The 19,604-nt window shown below is 39.8% G+C and overlaps 1 protein-coding gene across 5 annotated transcripts in view; it reads right to left on the bottom strand.

Moving 5' to 3' along the window:
• CC2D2A (coiled-coil and C2 domain containing 2A) overlaps positions 1-8,176 on the bottom strand; it is a 134,657-nt gene extending 126,481 nt beyond the window's left edge. For 4 of the 5 annotated variants that reach the window (XM_003927449.4, XM_074395913.1, XM_074395912.1 and 1 more), the window contains exons 1-2: positions 8,001-8,176; positions 2,431-2,487 (exon numbers count right to left, since the gene is read on the bottom strand). In XM_003927449.4, coding sequence (XP_003927498.2) covers positions 2,431-2,469 — 39 coding nt within the window. In that variant the 5' untranslated portion in view covers positions 2,470-2,487; positions 8,001-8,176. The remainder of the gene's footprint in view (positions 1-2,430; positions 2,488-8,000) is intronic. The other variant, XM_010338138.3, reaches the window with a different exon arrangement.
• Positions 8,177-19,604: the final 11,428 nt, after the last annotated feature.

The following is a 19,604-nucleotide window of genomic DNA, read 5'->3' as shown; positions in this document are numbered from 1 at the left end:
GCCACATGCTGTCTGTTCTTAAAAGTCATCATCCAAGAAAGGTGACTAAGAAGTGAATCTGCTAGGACAGATAGAGAACCATGGCCCAGGACAGACATCAGACTCATATTAGGGATTTCACAGGTTAAGTTTTTCTGCTTCTCAGCCTTACCAGCAGGAAAAGGATAATAATTATATATGTTACATCATTAAAAAAGCTTCAATGTAAAGGAAATTTTGGCAGATTTGTTTGAAAAGGAAAAAAAAATCCTTTAACAGTGCAGACTTTATTTTCTCTTTCCACCTTATACTTTCTAATGTTTTAGTCATAAAGTGTTAGAGCTGAAAGCTCTAAAGTCTTTAAGCTCTACAGTTTTTAGTACTAGAGTTTTATAAATTGGGGTGCAAGTGCCTCTGGGTGACCAAGAAGTTGCAAGATAAACACAGAACCTCTCTGTGGTACACCAAACTTACTAGAATTTTTTTCCAAAAATTAGGATTTTTTTTTTTCTTTTTTTGAGATGGAGTTTTGCTCTTGTCGCCCAGGCCGGAGTGCAGTGGCCTGATCTTCTCAGGTTCAATTGATTCTCCTACCTCAGCCTCCTGGTAGCGGAGATTAGAGGCATGCACCACCACACCCTGGCTAATTTTGTATTTTCAGTAGAGACAGGGTTTCTCCATGTTGGTTAGGCTGGTCTCGAACTCCTGACCTCAGGTGATCTGTCCGCCTCAACCTCCCAAAGTTCTGGGATTCCAGGCATAAGCCACCACGCCTGGCCACTGTTTTTATACTGAAACAAATTTGGAACACAAAGTACAAATTTTAAAGCTCTATGATTTCAAAGAAATATCACATAGGTTTCTGGGCCAGACCTTAATTACTCCTGAGTCCCCTTGGCCACTGGGGTTAGGGAAGACATGAACTGCAGTAACAGAGGAGGGAAGTGAGGTCAGACGAGAGAATAGCCTTGGTTTGGGCCTTTTCTTTGTGTGTGTGACCTCATCTCTAATTTGTCCTCTGAGCCCCATCCTCACTCTTGACTCCTTTTTTGGGCCTGCCAAATAGGGAGTGTTCTTAGTTCAAGGGGTCCACCAACTTAGATTTCAAGATGATAATTATATTGAGGTGTGAAAGCATGGCTTTTAATTTAGTTCTAAGTTTTTACTGACTTAGAATAGACTGGTAAGAAACCTGGGTAATCTTTTGCTTTTCTGTGTTTTCATCCTCTATCCAAACTATCCAGTAGGACTTCAGATAAGATAGAATGTAAGTCCCGTGAGGGTACAAGGTTTGTTTACTGCTGTATCCCCAAGGACTACAGGCACAAAACATACTTGGTTGTATGAATGGGTAAGCAAATATAAATTTATGTGGGTTTGTTGGTACTTGATCTTGCTTAAAATTAATTGGCATGGTTTTATAATGAGGTTCCTCAGGCTTTTTGGAGCACTGCATTGGACAGCATATCATCTCCATTTCTGACTCTGTCATCTCAAGCCACTGAGCCCTTGAAACAAGAGAGAAGTAAGGACTCAGAGGAATACTCTTTCTTTTGCTGGGTGGTCTGCAGTCTCCAAATTAGACAGCCTTCCTTCCCTGGCTTGGGCAGTGCTTTAATGAGCCTTGCACACAATGAGTCAGACATTGCAGGACTCCGTGGACAGAGGATTGTATTAGCAAGTGTCTGCAATTGTTATCTCCATTCTGAATGTCTTTAGAAATCATCTGCTTCAGGCAGAGCTGGGCCCAATAATAGGTAGTAACTTAAAGCTGCTGTGTGTCAGAGTTCATAGAATGGTGAAAACAGCTTCAGATCATTCAGGTGGAAGTAAGACCTTGGAATGTCAGCAGAAATGCATTTCCTTCACCACCCACCTCCCCTTCTCCACCACATAGCTGATATGGGTGCACTCCACCACATAGCTCCCTCAGGGTGCACTTAGTAGATGTGTGTTAAATTAAACTAAATTTAGTTTGAGGATGCCTCTGTACTTTGAATTCTTAAATAACAAAGTGCAATCTTAGTAAACTAACTGAAAGCCTAACTTAGGAGTATACTTCCATAGCAGATAGCTGAGTCTCAGCCAATCACAGCAGCTGAGCTTCAATCAATCACAGGTGGCCTACTGATCAGACCATGTTTAAATAAGGCAACACTGAGCTGTAACTAATCAAGGTGTTTCTGCACTTCACTTTCATCTTTAGTCCATAGATGCTGTCTGCCCACAGAGCAGAGCAGAGCTCTCTGAATTTCTTCAGTTGCTGGGGGCTGCCCAATTCACAAATCGTTCTTTGTATAATTAGACTCTATTGAACTTAATTCATGTAAAGCTTTTCTTTTAACATGTGCAATAGATGCTGGTTGGCCTAACATCCTCATTCACAGACATGTGTAACGTAAATGTGCACACACAAACACATCCCTGGAGGACATCAAAGTGGCCACTTACCTCTGTAATTATTTTCACTTTTTCTTCCCTGGGATTCATTTTGGCTGAGATGGGTCCCTGACAATGAATAATGAAGAAGTCAGGCATCTTGAAATCAATGAAATATTATTTTTCTTACTTTGGATATGTATGAAGCTGCAACCTCACCTCCTGGGTTCAAGAGATTCTCCTACCTCAGCCTCCTGAGCAGCTGGGACTACAGGCGTGTGCCACCACACCCAGCTAATTTTTGTATTTTTAGTAGAGACGGGTTTCACCATGTTGGCCAGGATGGTCTCAATCTCCTGTCCTTGTGATCTACCTGCCTCAGCCTCCCAAAGTTCTGGGATTACAGGCATGAGCCACTGCCCCCAGCCGAAAAAGCCTTCTCTTTTTAATTTTTTTTTTTTTTTTTTTTTTTTTTTTTTGAGACGGCATCTTGCTCTGTTGCCCAGGCTGGAGTGCAGTGGCATGATATCCACTCACTGCAACCTCCACCTCCCAGGTTCAAGTGATTCTCTTGATTCAGGCTCCTAAGTAGCTGGGACTACAGGTGCATGCCATCATGCCCGGCTAAATTTTGTATTTTGGTTAGAGGTGGGGTTTCACCATGCTGGTCAGGCTGGTTTTGAACTCCTGACCTTGTGATCTGCCTGCCTTGGCCTCCCAAAGTGCTGGAATTAGAGGCATGAGCCACTGAGCCCAACCAAAAAAGCCATCTCAACTTTCTTCTCTTTCTAGCTGTTGCTCAATTTTTCAACAATTATAGGAAAACTCCTCACAACATTCATTTCTTTCCGGTTTCTTTCTTTATTTTGGGGGTCTAGCATGCTCTGAAACTGCTCTCGTCAATGACTCATCTCCAGTAACCCCTGCATTGCCATATCCAATGATCAATTCTTGGTTCTCATCTTATTTGACTTGGTCAGAGGCATTTAAAACATTTTTAAAGTATTTAATTTTTGTCGGTACATAGTAGGTATATGTATTTATGAGGTACATATGATATTTTGGTACAGGCATGAGATACTTATAATCACATCACAGAAGATTGGATATCTAACCCCTCAAGCATTTATCCTTGGTGTTACAAACAATCCATTTATACTCTTTTAGTTATTTTTAAATGTACAGTTAAATTATTATTGACTATAATCCTCCTATTGTGTTTTCTATTTTTTTTAAATCCATTAAACAACCTCCCCCACCCCAACTACATTTCTCAGCCTCTGGTAACCATCCTTCTCTTCTCTATCTGTACGAGTTCAATTGTTTTGGTTTTTAGATCCCACACAGAAGTGATAACATTGCCACGTTTGTCATTTGCATATTCTCACATTCTTGTGGGTGAAATAAGCCAGGCACGGAAAGGTCAGAAATATTTAGTGATGAAAGTGATCCATCCCTTTCTTTTGAGATACTTCTTCAGTTGGCTCCTGGGACAAGTTCTTTTTTGGGTTTCCTCTTACCCACTGATGGCTGCTTCTCAAACTCTTTTGCTGGTTTCTCCCCGTCTCTCAGACCACCAAATATTGGAGCGCTCTGGGACTTAGCTCTGCGTGTTTTCATTCCTCTGGCCATCTCATCATGTCTCTTGGCTTTAAATACCATCTGCATGCTGATACTTCCCAAATTTGGACTCTGGGTCCAGACATCTCCCCAGAACTCCAGACTCAAGTATCTGCTTGATGGACACCTTCACTTGGCTTGACATACCTCAAATAAAGTTCTTTGCTTTTACTCCTGAGCCTACTTTGTACTGCAATTTTCCTGTTGTAATAAACAGAAATCCATTTTCCTCAGGCTACAAACCTTGCAGTCATTCTTAACTCTTTTCTCAGTCTCACATGACACACCACACTCAATCCATTAGAAATCCTCCCAGTTTTGGCTTCAAATTACATTCAGGATCTAATCACATCTAAACATTTCCACTGTTACCACCCTGGGCAAACACTACCTTCTCTCTTGAAATCTCCTGCAAGAACCTCCTAATTTCTCAGCTTCCCACATTGCTTGCCTACCACATTCTCTGCATTGAAGCCAGGATGAACTGATGAAAATTTGAGTGACAACATGACATTGCTTCACTCAAAATCCCTCACCGATTTCCCTTTGTCAACAGAGTAAAATCCAAAGTTTTTTTCCAAGGCCCTGTGTGATTTGCACTTGAATCCTCTTGCCTGGGGCCCTTTTCACCTGCTGTTCCTGCTGCCTAGTTCACTTTTCCCCAAGATATCGGCATGGCTCTTGCTCTTTCACTTTCTTCAGGTATCTGCTGACATTTTATTTTATCAGAGAGCTCTTCCCTGACCATTCACAATACAACAATCTCCCCCTAATACCTGCCTGGAGTTCCCTAACTAGCTTGCAATGATTTTTTCATAGTACTTATCACCACTCAACATACACACTTACTTTGTTAATGTCTGCCCATACCCATTAGAATATAGCTACAAGAGGGCAGAAACATTATTTTGTTTTTTGTTGACCCCCAGGAACTAGGACTACAGCACACCATGGCCATTCAATATATACTTGTTGAATGTAAGTCACTGACATCTTGGATGTGTTTCCAAAGCCACATTCTGGGACTATTTAAAGCTCTAGTGTTCTTTCCAGGCTGCTGTGAGGATTAAATGAGAAAACACGTGGAGAAACAACAGGCATATGGCTGACAAATCATAAGCCCTTTCTAATATCCAAGGAACCCAAATCTTAACTGGGACTTGGTCAGGTCATTTAAGCAGCTCATCTGAGCTCAAGGTTTCACTGACCCTACAGGGGAATTAGCGTGTTATAGGGAAATAAAGCATCTGAAATCTATTGTCTTCCCTACAAACCTCATCACAGGGTATACAAAATAGAGGAAGGGAAATGTAAAAGCAGCTAAGAAAATAGAAAGGCAAGGAGGTAACCTAGAGTGAATGAAGGGCAGATAATAAAGAGGCAATGCAGAGGTATGGAGGCTCTCTAATGAACAAGTCTGGCCATTGCAAACTGAAAAAAACACCTGTGAAATATTTTATCAGCTAAAAAAGAAGTTTCTCTATAAATTAAAAAAAATGGTTCATATGAAAGAAAAAAATAGAAGTAGAAAATGAAAAATGTGATGGGATTTTCTTTTCTCCTCATTCTTTCCTGATCATTTCCTTTAAATGAGTTTCTAAGGAAATCAAATGACACTGAAATTTATTTTCTATATGAACACTGTTGCTAAGAAGATAAAATAATACTGCCTGGTTTTAATATGCAGCTTGCCATCCTCTTATGCATTAGTACTTGTTAATATATTCCTATTGGCAACATCAAAATAGCTATGATTTACTGCACACTTATTTTGTGCTGACTCTAGACATATGTTCTCTTTAGTCTTCACAATAACATGCCTAGCTTAGTAGTATGTGCCCCAGTTTGCATATGAGTAAACTGAGGCTCTGACAGGTTGCATGATTTGCTCAAGGTTATAATTATTAAATATCACATTCAGAAGTTGACCCCAAGACTCTGTGATTCCCAAGTCCTCCCTCACTCCACTCTAACCCGTCTGTCTCACCGTTTATTCTTGCTTTTGAAATGGCATCAGTAATTATTCTATGCTTTCCAGAATAGCTCACTATTCTGGAAATACTTATAGTTGAAAGCCGTGAAGCCTTTGCACTGGGGAGAAAAGGCTTAGGCTACATTAAGTCAATGATTTATTTTACTCAGTGCAGAAAAACCAAACATATTTTTTCAAGAAAAGGACTGACGACCTTCATCTGAATAAATGGACTATTCCTAAGGGTCATCAGTGGATCAGAGCCATATCTGGAGGTTGAGATACAATGCATCTCAACTCCATATTTGCTGCTTAAAAAATAATACAATATATGTGCCCTACTCCAGGATGGTCAAAGCATGGGTTTATAGAAAGAGTGAAGACTTTGCCAAGAATTATATGGACTTAGGTTCAAACTTCAGCTTTAGTTATTAGCTGTGTGATCTTGGAACAATGCCTTCCCTTCTCTGAGACCCAATTTTTTTTTCTTTTTTTCTTTTTTTTTTTTTTTTGTCTGCAACATTGCAATCATACTTCCTACCTTGAAGGTGATTAATTTATAAGGGCTAAATGATGAAATGTGTGTAAATGCGTAGCATAGATTGGGCTATTAATATTAGTAGGTTTTGTTACTGAGCAAAAGTGATGGTGGACAGGGAAAATGGAAGAAAGGAGTAAGGAGGGAAAAGAGCTTGTGGGATAGAAGAGGAGTCATGACAAAGGCCTTAGGCGATGTTCAAGCCCACCCACCTACAGCTCTCACCTTCCACCCCCGGCTACCGGAACTCATGTTCCGTCTTTCCCTCCCTTCAGCCAGGCCCAGGGCAGTTGCCTTGCTGCTTCCATTTATGGTACTTCTGAAACCTCCTGCACTTCTACCCATGAGTATTTTCTCCCTCACACCCTGAGAGCATTTTTGTGTTCCATCCTGGAGCTCGGACACCTGGGGAGGTGCCACATACATTTTTTTTTTGGAATATATTATCTTACGCTACTAGTTATTCCAGTTTCAGTTTCCCTTAGCATGAGGTTAGTGACAAATAGCTTTGTAGAATCATTTGATCAGCTCAATATAATATACATTGCCCTCAAAGAGTATATGTGAGTACCGCATTTGAGCTGTGTTATGTGATATATGGCCAGCGCATTTACATGATGTAGTAAGTGCTGGAAGCCCCTCCCTTGGATGTCATCCCACTGTGCTCTCAGTGCTTTTTATAAGTCTTTTATGGCACTTAGCTCATTGTACTCTTATCGTGTGTTTATAGGTTTGTTTTCCCAGCAAACTCTGAGCTTATGGACCTGTGTGATTCATGTTTGTACACCCCAAACTTGAGCTCATTGCCTGATGCACTGTTGGTGCTCCATTAATGTTTGAATGAATGACTCTATGAGGGGGAGGAGAGAAAGAGAGAGAGAGAGAAAGAGAGAGAGAGAGAGAGAGAGAAAGAGAGAGAGATTTCATGCTAGCACTGAATTTATTTGCAGAAAAGGTTATATGCAAATGCAATAGCAAACATATTTCTTATTTGACTTTATTAACTTTTCATAGCACCTCTTTGCAATGAAGGGAAATAAACAATCAGCTTAAGTTGCAGCCAGTAGATTTTCTTGAAGTCTTTGGAAAGCACAGCAACTCTCAGCACTGTGGTTAGTAGCCCTTTCTCTGTCTAATACCAAGAAAATGTAGTTAGAAGTGACTAGTGCTTTTCCCCTTAAGCCATTTTGAACTAAAAGGCCCATGAACGCGACACGCAGCTAATGATTCACAGAACTTTGGTCAGAGAGCATTGTCACTCAGGGCTCATGATGAACTGACTTACATTTCCTGCAAATCCAGATACCAGATAGCAGCTCAAATCAAAGCTGCTGAGTAATGGTCTATGTTCCCATTTCAGAAAGTAAAAACATAAATAATGATGAGAGCCCCTAAATTTACAATCCATTAAATCCAGTCTGACAATATCCGGGAGAGGCTCAACTCCATGCTGGGTAACTGAAAACAGGAAATCATTGTTGCAGCCCAAAGTCCGGTTAAGGACTGATTTACCTTAAGAAACTTTACAAAAGGCACTTTGCAGATTCTGCTTTCTAGGATGGCAGTGGAGAGAGACGGTACTGTTGAATCTTTTAAAAGAGTCCGGAGGGAAAGGCTGAATGTTGGAGATGCCCCTGGGCTCCTCCCTGGGAAGCTGCAGCCATGTCTTGGAGCAAAAACACCAGCTTAGCAACCCGTTCCTAAGGAAGGTCACTCGGTGGTTTTTTTTTTTCTTTTAAAGTGACAGGTTACTTCCAGTATGGAAGTACAGGCATGCTGGGTAAGCAGAGATGCACAGCCTACAGGAGAAGGATGGAGAGAAATCAACATGGGCAGCACTGGAGATTAGGTCAAGACTTAGGAGCCACCCCTCCCTCGTGCCATCTGGTCGTCTTGTATTTCTAATGAAGAACAGGCTTAGAGGTGGGGCGATTTAGAATCTTAAAAGGTCATCATTACATGGTGAGGATGTCTAACGTGGCAGCAGCAAAAACTGTGGAGGTGCTGCAGCCACCAGCAAATGTTATGCTCAAGTGTTTTCTAGTTAAAATTGGAAGGCTGAATGCACAAGTTTAATCTTTACCTATTCTCTGAATCCCACTGCAGTTACTGAAGAGAGATGTAAATGTTATGGCTCAAAAAAACTAAAAAAAAAAAAAAAAAAAAAAAAGGACAGGAAGAGGCAAAGCAGCTGGAAGAGCACAGAATGAGTGGACCAAAGGAAACCACACTCCAAGTAGATTAGTGGGTGTGTGCGCATGTGTCTGTGTGTATCTGTGTCTGTGTGTATGGTGTGTGTATATTTGTGTGTATGTGTGTTGATGGTATTTTCTTATTTTCTATATTCTTGATGCTCTGGCATTTGGAGCCTTGATCCTGGAGAAACTGACTCTCGTAGGTTAGCTAATTTCTAGAGATAGCAAATGATTACCCTGAAATACACAAACTCTTCTTTGATATACAAGCCAACCAATTCAGAGCCCTCACAACCATCCATCTCCCTGATCAAACTCTCACACACTAAGCCAACATTCCTCCTGTCCTAAGTCACCCCAGGTCCAGATACCAGACCACTATAGCCCAGAGCACACCACGATTATTCAAGCTATCCACTTTTACATTAATGCAGCACCCGATCCTGCTTTTCCTAGTCCTTCCTGGGAAAACCCTAGTAAAGGCTCTGCGCTGTACTCCACTGTCTCCCTTCTGCCTTCTGACCAACTGATCCTTCCCTATGTGGGCCTGTGTGGCATGCCATGTTCTATGATTTGAATTTGTCTCCCCAAAAGCATGTGTTGGAAACTTAATCCCCAAACGAAATGGTGTTGGGTGGTGGGACCAAATGACAGGTGATTAGGCTGTAAAGGCTCTGCCCTCATGAATACATTAATGGCATTATCGCAGAAGTGGATTCCTTATAAAAGAATGAGCTTGGCCCCTTTTCTCTCTTTCTCTTTCTTGCTCTCATGCTCTCTTGCCTTGCACCATAAGATGGTACAGCAAGAAGACCCTTGCAGGATGCCAGCCCCTTGACTGTGGACTTACCAGCCACCAGAATTGTGAGAAATAAATTTCTGTTCATTATAAATTGCCCAGTCTATGTTTTCTGTTACAACAGCAGAAAAAGAACAAAGACACCATGCTTCTTGTTTCTGGGGATCTGCTGAATATATACTTCTTCTTTTGTGGCAATCATGTTTGTGTCTGTGTGTCTTACCATATCTAATTAAAACAAATCCAGAGTATATTTTTTTTCTTTTGTGAGACGGAGTCTTATTCTGTCACCCAGGCTGCAGTGCAGTGGCACGATCTCGGCTCACTACAGTCTCTGCCTCCTGGGTTCATGCAATTCTCCTGCTTCAGCCTCCCAAGTAGCTGGGACTACAGGTGTGTGCCACCATGCCCAGCTAATTTTTGTATTTTTAGTGGAGACGGGGTTTCACCATGTTGGTCAGGCTGGTCTCGAACTCCTGACCTCAAGTGATCCACCCACCTCGACCTCCCAAGTGCTGGGATTACAGGCATGAGCCGCCACACCAGGCTCCAGAGTACATTTTTGACACAGCCTGTATGTATATGTATTTGTCAGTGTATTTGTGTCTGAGTCTCTGTATGTGTATGCATGTGTGTGTGTATGATGGGGTGTGCAGGTAGGCATGAAAATGAGGAAATGAGCTGATTCACTCTGTAGAACTTCAGCAGCTCAGGATTTGGAGTAGCATTGGATAGCTGAATCATGTTCTCTCTTACCCCCAAAGATGGTGAAGTTCTAACCTCAGTATCTCAGACTGGGACCTTACTTGGAGGTAGGGTATTTACAGAGGTAATCACATTAAAATGAAGTCATTAGAGTGAGATCTAATACAACATGACTGTGCCCTTACTAAAGGAGAAACTTGGATTCAGAGACAGACACAGTAGAAGAAAGGCAATGCAAAGACATGGGGAGAGCACCATTTCCAAGCCAGGGAACACTCCTACCAGCAGCCAGGAGAGCGGCCTGGAACAGACTGTCTCTTGAAGCTTCAGAAGGAATCAACTATGCCACACCGTGACTTCAAATTTTTAGTCTCCTGAATTGTGAGAAAATTTCTGCTGTTTCAGCCATTCAGTGTGTGGCCCTTTGTTACAACAGCCCCAGAAAACTAGTACAACCATAGACCAAGGAGAAAGATGTGGAGCTGAAAATGCAGGAAGATTTGAAAGTCTATATATTGAGGGAATGATCCCCAGGATCCTTACTCTTGGCAGCCTGAAAAATGCCCATTCCTCAGGCATTATTTCTGTCTTCCATATCTGCCTCATCTTCTGCTGCCCAGAGGAGATTGGGGGTTTCTTTTCTAGGGAAGTTGAAACAGAGACTCTCTGGCCTCAGGTTCCCAGGTACTGCAAAAAGTGAGAGTGTCTCAGGACTGAAAAGTGTATATGAAATGGAGATATTGCAGGGCCCTTTCTGAACCCTCCTCAAGAACTTAGGCAACCAAGCATATACCATTGCTCTCTGCATCCATCCTACCTCTACCTGCACAGAACTAGAGAAAGTAGAAAATTATTTTCTGGAAAAACTGAGTGATTATAAAGTACAGACCCTACATACTAACATTTCTGAATCCTTTAACAAAAAAGCTAGCATATTGCCCTTACAGAAAAGCATTACAAAAAACATTAAAGGCTCTGAGGATGAGAAATTTAATGCTTGTAGTTATAAAAAGAGAGAACCATGAAAATGGAAAAGTATAATTTATGAAAGGAGTAATACAAGAACAATTGTATGAAAGAATATATTTTCCAATTGAAGGGGACTGTCTACTATCTAGTACTGGTACAAGGAGACAATAATAAAACTTGTCTGTCTTGGCTTATATCTGCATGTGGTGAGAAAAATATTAAGAATTTACAACCATTTGTTTGCACCATGCAGTTTGTCTTATTTTTGCTCCTTGTATCTTTTAGGAGGCCCCTAAGTGCCAACTTTTAAAAAGTGGCCTTTGGCTACTATGTCACTACGGGGTGTCAGGTTGAAGTTATTACAAAACTTTTCTGGAGGAACACACTTTCAAGTAGACAATTCAAGATGTCCACTACAAAACTTTTCTGGAGGAACACACTTTCAAACAGACAATTCAGGATGTCCACAAATAAGCACAGAGGAAGATAAGCTCACAACCCAAAATTAGACAACACAGGAGGTACACTCAACAGTCCACAGATAAACCAGAGGACATTATTAGATACTCAAGAATTTCTTGCAATACAATAATCAGTTCAAGAGTGGAAAAACAACAATGATGAAATATTCAAGAAGATAAAAGGAGGATTCAAAAATATGAAAGAGGAGTGAGACACTGTCAAAAAGATCAGACAAATTCAAAAAGGAACCAGAGAGAACTTTTAGAAATAAATAATACAGACACAAATTTAGGTAAAAGTCAAAGAATGTGCTAAACCACAGATGAGAGAGCTGAAGAGATGCAAAAGATATGTTTAAAAAATTGAAATGTGGCACAGAGAGATGGAAAATAGGGAAGAGTAGGTAAAAAATATAGGAAGAAATTGATGAGGTCCACCATATCCAGTAGAGTAACAGAGGAGAGAAGAGAGAAAAGTTGAATGCTGTATCTTACAACTGAAGGATCTTGGTCAACTTCCTTAAACTTTCTAGGTTTCAGTTTACTTCTCTGAGGACAGTCCTGGCACATAGTAAATGTTGCTAGGTTTATTAAGTGAAGAAAACAAATATAAATGTTTGCCATAAGAGATTATCTACTTGAAATGGTCAACTGCCATGAGAGGAAGGATTTGTTCACCACTCTTGTGCCAATTAACCATCTGATTATTACCTCCCTGAACTTTTAAGAGTCTCATGCTCTGCCAACAGAGCTAGCTGGGCACATCCTCTTTGATTTTTAATAATGAACTAATTCATAAGAATTACACAACTTCTTGTTAAGTTCCAAAAATATCAAAAAGCATAATTCCAAAACACCGTTTCTTGCAAAAGTTCTTATGTAAGCAAAATAAATGAATCTAGCAAATTTGTTTTAAATCAAAACGCAAAAATCTCATTCTTTGGCTAAGTGTTCCTAGTGGGCTAAATAGTTTTTAACCAAGAATAAATGTTGAATCACATATCACAAGATTTTTTTCTGAATCTTCTGAGATAATTAAATATTATTTTTATTCTTTGATCTGTTAGTGTAGAGAGTTGCATTATCAGGCTTTTTCAATGTCAAACTTTGTTTACATTCCTGGGATACACTCAACTTTGTCAACATACTTTAAAAAGTAATATTGGATTTAGTTACCACTTTCTAGAAAATTTTGCATTTATGTTCTTAGCTGAGATCAGCCTTGTATTGTTCTTGCCTCGTTTTAAGAGGAAGGATGGTCTAAACTTAAAAAAGAAAAAAGTAGACTAATATTTCTCTCTCACTCGTCTCTGCAACAGTTCAGGTAAAATTAGCTTTATCATTTCTGTGAACTGTATAAAATTGTCTGGTTCTAGTCAGTTTTTTAAAATCATGGTAAAATGTATATAACAAAATTTACCATTTTACCCACTTTAAAGTGTTTAAAAAAATTTTTTTTTTTTGCACAGTTGCAATGTTGTGCAACTGTCACCACTATGTTTCCAAAACGTTTCATCACTCCAAACAGAAACTCTACACCCCTTAAATAGCAACTCCCCATTCTCCCTCCCCTCATTACTCCTTGGTAGCCTTTAATTTACTTTCTGTCTGTATGCATTTGCCCATTCTAGATATTTCATATAAGTGGATTCATACAATATTGTCCTTTTGCATCTGGTTTAGTTTACTTAGTGTAATGTTTTCAATGGTCATCTATGTTGTAGCATATATCAGTATGTCATTCCTTTTTAAGGCTGAACAATATTCCATTGTATGTATAGGCCACATTTTGTTTATCCATTCGTCTGCTGATGGACATTTGGGTTGTTTCCAACTTTCAGCTATTTGAATAATACTGCAGTGAACGTTTGCCTAAAAGTATGTGTTTCATTACCTGTTTTCAATTCTTTTGGGTACATACTTAGAAGTGTAATTGATGGATTGTATGGCAGTTCTGTTTCACTTCTGAGAAGCTGCCAAACTATTTTCCACAGTGGCTGCACCATTTTACATTCCCAATAGCCCTGTACAAGAGTTCCTATTTCTGCACATCCTAGCCAACATTTGTTATTTTTAGTTATTTATTTACTTTTTATTTTTTATTATATTATTTTATTTTATTTGAGACTGAGTCTTGCTCTGTTGTCCAGGTTGGAATGCACTGGCACAATCTTAGCTCACTGCAATCTCTGCCTCCCATATTCAAGTGATTCCCTTGTCTCAGCCTCCCAAGTAGCTGAGATTACAGGCACCTGCCACCATGTCTGGTTATTTTATTTATTTTTTGTATTCTTAGTAGAAACAGAGTTTTGCCATGTTGGCCAGGCTGATCTTTAACTCTTGATCTCAGGTGACCTGCCCACCGCAGTCTCCAAAACTACTGGGATTACAGGTGTGAGCCACTGTACCTGGGCATTTTTAGTTTTTCAAATTATGGCCATCATAGAAGGTATGAAGTGGTATATCACTGTAGTTTTAATTTGCATTTCCCTGATGAGTAGTGACGTAGAACATCATGTTCCATTGTACTTATTGGCCATTTGTATACCTTTTTTTGAGAATTGGTGTATGTGTGTGAGTGGTTGTAATTAGAATTCTGACCACAGACCCAATTTCTTTAGTCCTTACAAACGTATCCTGCTTTTTACATTTCTTCTTATTTCAGTTTTAGTATATTACATATTTTTAGGAAATTGTCCTTTTTGTTTTTAAATTGATTAACATGAGATGTTTCAAAATATTCTTTATTATTTTAAAACTCTAATAGACCTTCGGTCATATTCCTTTTATTATTCCTAATAATAAACACCTTGTGCTCTATCTTGGTATGCCTCTATAGTGGTTTTATAAACAAAACCCCCAAATTATTTGACATTCCTTTTATCAAGAAGTGGGATCTATCTTTTCTCTATTTATAACTGAGTGAACTAGTAACTGTGTTGACCAAGAGACTATGGGAGAAGTGATGCTGGCTTCCTGGTTGAATAGTGAGGCTAAGCCATGAAAGGTGATGTGATTTCTATGTTATTTGCTCATACTTTTGTACTTCGAGCCCTGCCTGACCCACCATGTGACGAGTTTGACTACTCTGAGGCCACAATGCTATGAGGGAGCTAGGCCACACGGGTAGGCCATGAATATACACTCTGTTGGCAGTCCTAGCCTGAGTCATCCTAGCCAGGGCTCTAGAAATGTGAATGAACAGCATTTGGATGATTACAGCTCCATGTTGTTTAGTTGCCTCCTCAGATTCAAGTTCTCTCAGCAAAGGCTCCAGACATCGTGGAGCAGAGGTTAGTGAACTAGCTGTGCTCTGTTCAGATTCTTGTCTCATAGAATCCATCTGCATTCTAAAATAATTATTTTAAACCACTACATTTTGGGGTCATTTGTTATTTATGAATAATAACTATAGGAGTTATATCTTTAAATAAAAGAAAAAATATGAATGAATGAATGAAATACAGTCATGATTTTTTTTTACATGGAATTCTGAGGGACATAGTTTTTACATATTACTATAGATGTATTTTTCCACAATTCATGTTGAAGTTTAATTGCTATTGTAACAGTGTTGAGAGGTGGGACCTTTAAAAAGTGATTAGGTCATGGGGAACCACCTTTATGAATGGATTAATGGTATCATTGAGGGAGTGACTTAATGATCACAGGAGCAGTTTCCTGGTAAAAAGATGAGTTCTGCCCCCATCCACTCTCTGTCTCACAGTTTGTTCACCATGTGATCTTTTCACTATGCTACGATGCAGCAGAAGACCCTCTCAAGATGCTACTCCTCAATCTTGGACTTCCAACCTCCAGAACCATGAGCCAAATAACGATCTCTTTCTCTCTTTTATAAATCACACAGTCTGTGGTGTTATTTTATAGCAGCAGAAAATGTACAAAAGTACGTGTTGTCTTAGTTGGCTTGGGTTGCCATAAAAAATATCATAGATTGAGTGGCTTAAACAACAGACATTTATTTCTTGCAGTCCTATTGCTGGAAGTTTGAGAACAGAGAGCAACATAGTCAGGTTCTGGTGAGGGTTCCCTTCCTGGCTCATAGATGGCCACCTTCTATTCATGTCCTCACAGGATAGACAGCAAGTGAGCCTTGCTCTCTTCCTCTTCTTACAAGGATACTAATCCTATCATGGAAGTCCCACTCTCATGACCTCATCTGAACTTAATCACCTTCCCATGGCCCCACCTCCCAATACCATCACGTTACTGGGTAGGTCTTCAACATATGAATTTTGCAGGGAACACAAACAAACACGTGTCATGTATGTGACACATGTATACCTAAAAAAATTAAGCAGATGCATTCAATGCCTTCAAGGGTAATGCCATTAAGCGTGATGCATTTGAAGCCTCTTTGGGAGACTAGGATACTGTACTACATTAAGAATTATGTTTTTGTGCTATATTCTCTTTGGGGTAAGAGAATGAGACTATTGTGCTATATTCTCTTTGGGATAAAGCTGCAGTGGTGCATTATTTAGGTCAATAAATGGCTAAAATATGCCTTTCACACCTGTACATGTGAAATATAATATTAGCTTTAGATGAATGTGTCATTCTTACTGGATCTTTGAATGTTATACTACTTTTGACTGTAGTTGATTCATTCTCTCTGAAGGAAAAATTTATCACAAGGGAAAACACATCACTAAAATAAATTTCAAGTCGGATGCTGAAGAATCACTTCTGAATCATAAACTTTATAAAACCATGCTTTTCAATTTTGGATTTATCTTTTCCAGTTTACTGAGTTATGTACATCTCTCCCTCAAACATAACTTGAACTCCAGCAAATTGGAACCTCTTGTGTTTATAATAAATAGAAACACTTATTGACTCAGATAGATTGACTGTGTAGCCCATTTTTATTTTATAGATACTGAAGCATTTAATTTTCTTCCTCTAGTGCTATGATTTTCAAGCTGTTTTGAATTGCACACTTTCATCTTATTTGCTGCATTTCACAACATTCTCACTTTCTGAGAGAGCTGTTGGAGCTATGAGAATGAAATGCTGTAAGATTCATTTTATTTAGAGTCATGTCATAATTTAAATTAACAAGAATGCTCTTACATATCAGGAAAACTACTGCTCTAGTATAAGTAGTGAATTTTTATTTTTTTGTTGAAAAGGATATTTTTCTACAATTTTTATATTCCCTTCTCTCCAGCTACCTCCCTTAAATGCCTCTCACTGGCAGGACCTGCTTCACCAGCTTAGTGTACAAATATCATCACAACTCTTTCATTTTCTGTGTAGTTGCTTGAAAATGTTCTTGCCCTTTGTAACAGGACACGTAATGTCTCCATCTTGAAGGTTCATTGCTATCTAGAATTGCTCATAAATCTTGAGGGGTTTGCTTGATTCAAAGGGTAACCCTTCGTGCAAATGCCAATGGAGAGAGAAGTATCTAGCCAATTACTGCTGGAAATGGTTTCCAAGAAGTCTAAGCAATTTTGCTCTCAGAGACGTTGATATACCTGCTAGTCTGTATACTCATACCAGCTGCCTCACACTTGGGATTCCAGGTTTACCCTTTTTCAGGTTATACTAGTGCTTTTCAATCAGTGTTGACCCTCCTGGACATTTGGCAAAGTTTGGGGATCTTTTTCATTGTCACAATGTGGTAGGGGGAGGGAGTGCTACTGGCCGCTAGTGGGTAGAAGCCAGGGACACTGCTAAACATCCTGCAATACATAGAACTATCACCACACTGCCATTCCAACATAAAAACATTATCTGGCCACATGTGTCAAGGGTGCTGAGGTTGAGAAACCCTGTTTTCTCCAACATGTTTTAAACCCATATGATCTGCTACTATTTCCAGAATTTGGCAGGTTTTAAGACCTCAATCCCAGGTTACATTGAGACCAGGAATAGACCCTCTTGGAGCCCAACATTCTCTCAGTTCTGATTTGAACCATGGTCACCAATACATGGCCCACAACCCCACTTTCCTCATGATGCATTTCCCTCCATGGGGGCAAGCATCCTCTTTGGCTAATCAATCTCAGTTTTAACCAACCAAGTTTATCACTGAATTTTTAAAGCCACTGAACTTCAGCAGAAAAAAAAAATAGTATCAAAACCTCTTTTTCCCCCAGGAGGTTTCTTGGCTCCCTTTGCAGGTTTATTCAATATATGTCAAGGAGCACAAGGGGCACTTGGAAAATTGGGGAGCATCAGTCATGACACAGAAAATGATGTTATATTCCCATTTTCCAGGGTGGTGGGTGTCTATTGGCCTTATATTTGCATAATCAAGATGAGTTGCTCACAGGACTCTCCACTGAAACAAGATCACATCCAAGGAGACTTACTGAGCTTACTAGACAGAGGATTAGCTGATAATACCTCCTGATTAAAAAGTAGGTTTTGCTTTCCTAAGCAGCCTGATCCATCTTTCATTTGCCTCATGTCCTGTGATGCCACAATTTGTACTGTATTTTCATCCAATGCACCAAGTGCCAAAGATACTTGGGAAAGAGGCAGTTTGCTAGATTCAATATAAGAATGACCTCTCTGCTATTCCAGCTCAAGAATTTTCAAGTCTTTGCTGTTTGTAGCCACAGCTCCTGATAGAGACAACTTTGCTTTACCTCCGATGCAGAAGCTTGAGGACCTGTGGGGGTTTGGGTACTTATATTGGTACAGAGCATAGATTGGTTAAAAAAAAAGGACCCAGGAGCATCTATACTTGTTTCCTGAGTTCTGCTAAATTGAGAAGCTATGTTTCCAACATCCTTAGATGGACTGGGTAAAAATAGAATTTTCATGGACTTGCCTCTGATCTCAGTCACTGTTGACGTTTTGGAAATGCATGGCAGATTCCAAAGAACTGACTAGCAAACAGATTTCTAGAGTAAAATCCATCCATAAATTGGTAGCTGCTTGTGTTCTCACTATTTGGAATTTGGAGGAGAGGACAAAGGATCGCCTGCTACTATGTGCCGTTCTTCTCTTTGGGGCTTAGACTCTGAGGGGCTTTGCCACACTAGAGGATTTTCCTGGCAGGGAAAGTCAGACACTAACACATACTGTCCAACTAGGGCCAGACAGAAAAGCAACAGCACTACAGGGACCCAGCCAACCTCATGAGGGTGGACTAGATTTTGTGGATCACAAGTGCCATCATAGCTAGTTGCCAGCTTTTAGTATTTTTCTGTGTTATAATTTTTCCTTCATATCTCGGACACATCAGTAAAATCTCATAATAATTCTCTTAGAGACTCATCTATGCTGTGGGGGAATTACAGAAAAAAATTTATTTCCATGATTGAGATGGAAGGGTAAAGTAAAGAAGAATAATTTCAGGAGCAAGAATGATGGTATCAGTGGAGATTGCTAAAATTCTCAAAAGGCAAGTCAATTTTAGGAATAATGATTGGGGATCTGTGTCGAGTATAAGTTTGCCCCTTCCTATATGGAGATTTTCTCTTTTCACTGCCAACTTATTTTTCCAAGGGATCTCAGAATAACTCATGCTTTCTCCATGATACTAATAAATGCTTGTGACCTTCAAGGCTCTCTCCTAATTAAAGTCTCTGCTAACACTGGAGAAGGATCCATCATCACTAACAAGGCTTCCTTCTTTCTTTATCCTTCTAGTGCTTATCACTAGCATAGCTATTGACACATCATTTTATCTTTCCCGCTGGGTTCCCATTGCTCAGGGAAGCTCCTGTTGTACAGCAGACACTCAGTAAATATGTTGAGTGATTGAAGGAACAAACCGACACACAAAGCAAAGGCTTCCATGCATCCTTATTTAAAGACAAAAACTTATGACTGAGAGTCTAAAAAACATAACCTACTCTTGAATCAGCTGTGTGCATTCAAAGAACCAGAAAGGCTGCATCTGTTAAATCTGGAAAAGCCATCACTAGTAGGAGGGGGTTCCTAGGGCCAATGAAGGGGTCCTTTAGGAGCGGTAGCATTTAGTGTAACACCAAACTGCTGGCCT

Source organism: Saimiri boliviensis, chromosome 3, assembly GCF_048565385.1.
Source record: "Saimiri boliviensis isolate mSaiBol1 chromosome 3, mSaiBol1.pri, whole genome shotgun sequence".
In the NCBI taxonomy this organism is placed as follows: Eukaryota; Metazoa; Chordata; class Mammalia; order Primates; family Cebidae; genus Saimiri; species Saimiri boliviensis.
Note: the sequence above shows the minus strand (reverse complement) of the source record. Positions and strands in the feature narration are given on the sequence as shown.